This window comes from Glycine max, chromosome 17, assembly GCF_000004515.6.
Source record: "Glycine max cultivar Williams 82 chromosome 17, Glycine_max_v4.0, whole genome shotgun sequence".
NCBI classification, from domain to species: Eukaryota; Viridiplantae; Streptophyta; class Magnoliopsida; order Fabales; family Fabaceae; genus Glycine; species Glycine max.
Genome location: NC_038253.2, coordinates 38,291,446 through 38,298,173, shown reverse-complemented (window position 1 = coordinate 38,298,173; position 6,728 = coordinate 38,291,446). Strand labels below are relative to the sequence as shown.

The window sequence follows — 6,728 nt, the reverse complement described above, 5'->3', positions numbered from 1 at the left end:
AACTTACTGTTTCGACTTTCTTTAAGTGGAGTTTGAGATTTTTCCAACCGAAAATGATTTTCATCCAAAAAAAATATATACCTAGTGATCACTTGCAGCGGCAGCTAGATCCAAAAATTTTGTTTAGTTGGGATAAAGAAAACAGTGTTTTTTTAATCAGTGGCAAGACAATATTATATTATATTATATTTTCACGGAAGAAATATACTATACATTTGTATGAAATATACAATTTTTTATAAAAAATATCCAAATTACTTATAATCTTTCATAAATTACAATAGAATCAAAGTGTGTATTTCTCACCAACTATATGTGTTTATTATATATATATATATATATATATATATATATGAGAGCAAAACAATAAAAATTAGAAAGTTAAAACAATAAAATTAATACTAATTTATTGTCTTTCTTATCTCTTAATTATAACTTTTTACATTCACGTAAAAAAATATTTATGGTGACCACCTATTTTTTTATGGGGATAAAATATTTTTTTATCAAATACATATAAGAAAAAAAAATGTTGTCGGAGTAATTGTCCCATAGACCCTAACTTACATCTGTCCCGTATCACTTGAGTCATGTGATTAATTATGTGTATAAATATGATTAATTTTATTTTATAAGTGATTAAAAATAAATGAATATAATTATATATAATTATTAATATATGATTAATGGTACACATAATTAATTATATATGTAAATATGGTCAATTTTGTTTCACAAGTGATTAATAATGTTATGAATCTATTGATTATAACATGTGATTAATTATATAAATAAATAAAATTAATTTTACTACTTCAATTGATACGAGATTTTACTAATATATGCTGCAATAGCAGCGCAGTATTTGTGGTCGGTTTCTTTGACGTATAAGTTCAAGCTATATCTAGAATATCAAAATCAAACTAATTAAAGATTGAGTAATAATTTTTACCCAACAAATTTTGACACACGTACTCACCATCTTGTCTTTATTACCGTGCATTACATCCCAATCTTATTACATGCCTTTCTTTCTTATCTTCTGACTCCTTTATATATATAGAGAGAGAGAGAGAGAAAGTATCATACATTAAATTGTATCATGTAAATAACATTTCTCATAAAAGTTATATATGATCATATATCTCTAACATAAACTTTTACTGATCATTAATCATCACAAATGTAGCTAGCTATATATAACGTTGCCGACAATATTTTGGTTCTGTTGCAGATACATGCATCAGCTCGACTTCACAACTCACATGCAAGTCACAACCAAACAAAGTAATTACGAAATACTTTTTTATATGAAAACCCAAACCAAAACTAAAGCAAAAACAACAAATGGCAAAAATATCTAGATTCTATCTATCTAGCTAGCTAATTATAAGTGGACAAAACCACAAGACAAGTCCATCAGAAGCAATGCCGCTTCAGCTACTTCATCCCGTGGAAACCCTTGTTCAAAATCAGAGTTGTTACTCCTCAAGCTTATGGCGAAGTCCTTTAAATATTCAAGCTTCCTCACTCCCTCAGATGAGCCTGCACTAGTTGTGGTTGTGGACTTGTACTTGTTCTTGAACTGTGCAAAATGGTTTGCACGAGACTTCTTTTCCTTGTTGTGCACTCTGGTCTTTGCACATGTTATGGGAGTGATCAAACCACTTGTAGCTTTTGTCATTGCCCTTCTTGCCTTCCTCTGTCTAATGCCACAGGCATTGCATAGAGACTGCACCAGCAACATTTATATCGCATGTTAACTAGCTATACGACCGTTATTCATTTGCTTACTTCTGATAATATAGACTTTGGCTGACAGTAATAAAAATTATTTTTTTATCAACAAATATTATAAGTTTTGTGAGAATGTTAATTATGTTAGAGAGAAGATCAAATTTGCATTCTTTTTCCTTTTTTCTTATTTTTTTAATCATTTAATTCATCTTATATCTTTCAGTAATAAAAATTATAAATATAATTTTTTTGTTAGCTACACACTTTTTAATTAATAGATTCATTATTTTTTTATTGAAATTTATTGAAAATAAAAAATAAATTGTATCCTACTTCTTATTTAATAAATTTTTGCCTATAATTTTATATTTTTTTAATAAATTGTAAGTAGAAATAAAAAAGAAAATGTGTTAGAAGAAATCCGCTAAAATGCATGTTGTTTACACTTCTCTAACCATAAATATTGTGGATGATATACTAGTGGTATAGGATGTATATCATACTAATTAATTAATTACAGCATGATGCATTTATTACATGCACTAATTTCTTATTATAATTTTTTTTTACAAAATTACAGTATAAAGCTAGTACTTAATATATACTTACAATTAATATCTATGCTAATTAATTAACAATTTTATTTTTGTTAAATGAAGTCTATAATAGGATAGTGTGTATTGAAATAGTGGTGTTACATGTTAGTATGTAATGACTTTCTTAGTGATAATATTTGTGTCCAGATCATTAAAAAATTATTAAGAGCATCTCTAATGAAATTTTTTTGAAGGATTTTTCTAGTAAAGAAACTATTTCTTTTTTATTGGATCAAATCTATGTGACAAGAAAAATTTCTTAAAAATAAGATTTATATCTTATAAAAAAAATTTCTTAATAATAAAAAATAATATTTATCTGACATATAATAATATCGTAATTAAATCATAATAAAAAATAAAAAAAAGTGTAAATTTCTTATAATTTTCTAGAATTTCTTACTTATGAACTAAAATTATATATAAATTTTTTATAATGACATGACAATGTAAGAATCATAAAATATATCACAAAAAATAATGTGCTAACCACAAAAGATACTTTAAAAAACTCTCACTTAAAAAATTTCCATTGAAAATCCTCTAACAAAATGCTCTGGCTGGCTAGCTTTATTACGAAGGGATGGAAGAGAGATTAATTACCTTAGGACCCTTAGGGCCACTCCTCCAAAGTGGGGTAGTGCTTGTATTACAATCCGAACAAACCCTAGTGGTGCTACTGGCGTTGTTGTTACAAAGGCTTCTTTGGCTGTACCTGCTGCTGCTGCTTTCGAGCCCTGAATTGATTGCTTTGTCAGTGGTTGGACTCATACTCGGTCTCATCATTTTTTTCATTAACCTCATCTTTGAAGACATCCATTTGTTCCCAGACCCGTGATCATCAATATTTTTACTCTCTTCCTCATAGGGTAAATTATGCTGCTGATCACATGCGCTGCTTATAATTGGATCAACCATAACAACTACTGGCTCAGGTGAAATATTATTATTGAAGGACGACTTGTTGCTGTTGCTTGATGATCCATCATGCAATACCATCATCTTGTCATCCTAAAGTGTAGATCATCAAGACAATTAGATGCATATTAATTCAGGCTGCCCAAAAAATTGTTAATATTATTAATTATTGTTATTTAAAATGTGGAAAGAAGAGAAAGAAAAAGTAAGAGATGACACAAAAGAATGAGAGTGTGGAAAATCAAAATCCTAGCTATTGTTTTGACAGCATGTGCATATTATAAACAAGAAGAATAAATTTGACCCATAAGAAAAAAGACAAATTAAGTTGATGAAATTAAGGCAGACATGATAAAATTAAGCTTAGAAACTTGATCAGAATGCCATTTTAATTTTCATAAAGAATAATAACATTATGACTTTTAATTTCCTGTAAATATTTAATTAGAGAGATCGACGACATATATATGCACAGGGTGCAGTGATCATGACCACCAAACGTTGTTGGTTCAAACTATTACTCGATCAGGTTGAAATATATATATATATATATATATATAAAAATCAAAATTCAAAAGTTAAAACATCCAATAAGGGAAAGGTTGGGGGGCATATATTATTCTAATTAAGTCTCATGAATACATATAAACTAGAATTCAAAGTAGACTATAACTAATGATAAATTTTGATCATATAGTATACAGAAAAGGAATTGAATAAATGATCTTGCCTGTTGATGATAATTATCTCTTAACCCTCCAATTTCTATCCTGGTTTTCCTTGGATCAAATATGTTAAAAATGGTACGGCAATCCTGATTATTAGGAGAAATATTGAAGAGTTGGGTTTGACCAGCTTGTATGGAAGGGCCTGGTGGGTTCAGAGAATAAGGAGTCATGGATGGAGAGAAAAAGAGAGAACTGTATGTGTTGTTAATAATTAGGCAAAAATAATGGACAGTGGACAGTACCGAGGGATAGGGTGGGTAGCTAGCTAGGGAAGGGAATCATAACAAGTGTGTATTATAGCCTATGAAATTAAAAATTAATGAGAAAGAGGCTTATCATGCTGTGGTAGGGTTCTTATAAAAGGAGAAGGAGAGGTTGAAAAGAGAAGAGTTGTCTGCAAGGCATTCACGTGATTACTTTCATATACAAAACAAAACAAATTAACTAGAGACAAGATAAAAGGAGGAGAGTGTGTTGCTACTCGAGAACTCCCCCTAGTAGGACATAACCCTATCTGCTGCAAATTTTCAGTCTTCCTCTATGTATTATAAAATACCCAGTTGAATATTTTTATTGTTTTTTAGGGATACCAGTTGAATCTCGCACATATATATTGATTAAATATTATTTTAGCATTTTATTTTGTGGCTTTGTTATTAATTGTCCTTAAGAAAATGGTTGAAGAATTAAAAGTAAAAAAAAATTCAAAAATGGTAATATTTTTTATTGTCAATATTTTCTCTACTTTGACTTATAATAAAAAAATACTTGTTAATTTTTTTATTTATTACTCTTAAGAAGTGTGGTATATTAATTTTTTTATACGTAGGAATCATGTTTTTTCCAATGTCATACATATGTTTATGATGTCTAAAATATTTTCAAGAATGGGAGATATATATAATTTTAAATATAAAATGAAGAATCTTTTCCCTTAATAGGATTCTTGGATTTCCACCTCCTTTCATAGGAAAGTTTTAGAGAGAAACTAAATCAAAAAATTAGTTATTGAAAATGTTAAGTTCTTGGAAATGATTTTTAAAATATTCATAATAAACATAGGAATTTAACATATTTATAACCTAAAATTCAAAAGGAAAATTAAAATTAAGAATCTCCAACCAAACACCCCCAATATTAAGACAATGAACTATAAAACTGTACGTTTGTAGTATATGCTCGATGGAGATGTCAAGAAACATAACATACGCTATTAAATCCTTTTAATTATATATATATATATATATATATATATTCATTTGTTTACGTCCAAGCTAGAAGATTGCAAAAACGGTCAATGCAACAACGAAATACTTTTACTCATTAATTTAAGCAAAACAATGAATGAATTATATATTTTTTGTAATAAGTATTTTTCTCAATATTTTTTATTTGTGTCTTCTTAATAATATTTTACTATTTTTTATGACAGATATTAGAAAAATCGTATGGTAAAAGTTCTCTATTAAGAGTTCAAAGAAGTATGAGGTAATGCTTTTGTTTTTAAGGTTGACTTCAAAAGATGATTTTGACAATGTAAATTGGGCATGTTTAGATTATATGTGATAATGTGAAGTAGAATGGGTTCATGTGAGAGGTGAATAGATTGGATTCAAGCTTGTATTTTCCATGGGGCTCTATCATGTATTGGTAAATGGCTTTTCTACCGAGAAGATTCTTATGTTAAGGGACTAACCTAAAACATTCCTATCCTCGTTTGCATCAAGTATATCTTAATAGGGGATGCCTATATGGTAGAAATGGGAAAATGGTATGATAATATTTGGTGTTCGGGTATGGAGGTGGAGGAGGGATCTCTTTGTGTGGGATGAAGAGCAACGTATTCATTAATTTTTATCAAAAAAATATAATTGATCATCTTTTAGTAATTTTGTTTTTAATAATCATATTTTTTATTCATAAAACTTAAATTTAAAAAGTTACTTAGATAATTCGAATTCAGTTTTAGTCCTCGACTAACATGTTGGCAAAAACAATAAGAAGTTGATATGTATCTAATTGATCAAATTCATTATTTTAAAATATAATAAATTAAATAAATTAACATTCTGATAAATAGCCATGTTATAAAACCTATGTTCTGGGTATATATAATTATATGATTTATATTTCTCCAATTTCAATTTTTGAAATATTGACATCATATATATATATAATGCGAATTTTTTTATAAGCTTTCCAAAATATGTTGTTTTATTATATTCTGAATATATTTTTTTCTGTCTTTAATTAGTAATTAATCATCTGTGATGTCTTTGGAGGTATAGCAGGGATGAAGATTGTGCAGATCGATCTGAAGAGATAGGTCTATACAATAGGGCCTTCCCTTGTCTCATTGTTTTTGCTACAAAACATCTAATGTTGCCACTGCAGGCACGTCTCTAACAGAGACACTCTCTTCTCTCTTATAGTCCCCACCACACCTTGTGATCTATGTTTAATTACCTCTGCCCCCACTTTTCCAGAAATCATATATACCAAGACTTTTTTCCCCCATCAAGTAGATTTTAGTTAATTAATTGGTCTCATGCATTTTCTGCTACCCCCTTCGGTTACAAATTGCATGAATCTGAATAAGAAAGAGTAATCTTATTCGTTCTTATATATGAATTATTTACAATATTTTCTATAACTTTATGTTTTATGGCTTTTTTACTCTCTTTGTCGCATTATTTATTTTATCTCACAATTTTCTTCCTAATTATATCTAAAAATTGTTATAAAAATG

General features: G+C 28.3%; 1 protein-coding gene across 1 annotated transcript; it reads right to left on the bottom strand.

The window, feature by feature from the left end:
* Positions 1 to 1,142: 1,142 nt before the first annotated feature.
* On the bottom strand, positions 1,143 to 4,468 carry LOC102664611 (putative GATA transcription factor 22). Its single transcript, XM_006601169.4, has 3 exons — positions 3,982 to 4,468; positions 2,937 to 3,344; positions 1,143 to 1,732 (listed from the first exon to the last, which is right to left on the bottom strand). Exons 1-3 carry the CDS (start codon positions 4,147 to 4,149, stop codon positions 1,388 to 1,390), a joined length of 921 nt encoding a protein of 306 aa, XP_006601232.1. The 5' UTR covers positions 4,150 to 4,468; the 3' UTR covers positions 1,143 to 1,387.
* Positions 4,469 to 6,728: the final 2,260 nt, after the last annotated feature.

Excerpts from the sequence above, each read along its gene's own strand:
- LOC102664611 (XM_006601169.4), bottom strand. The coding sequence starts at position 4,149 with ATGACTCCTTATTCTCTGAACCCACCAGGCCCTTCCATACAAGCTGGT. Across the intron at positions 3,345-3,981 it reads GAGATAATTATCATCAACAG|GATGACAAGATGATGGTATT; the intron begins GCAAGATCATTT and ends TCTACACTTTAG. Across the intron at positions 1,733-2,936 it reads GTGGCCCTAAGGGTCCTAAG|TCTCTATGCAATGCCTGTGG; the intron begins GTAATTAATCTC and ends TTGCTGGTGCAG.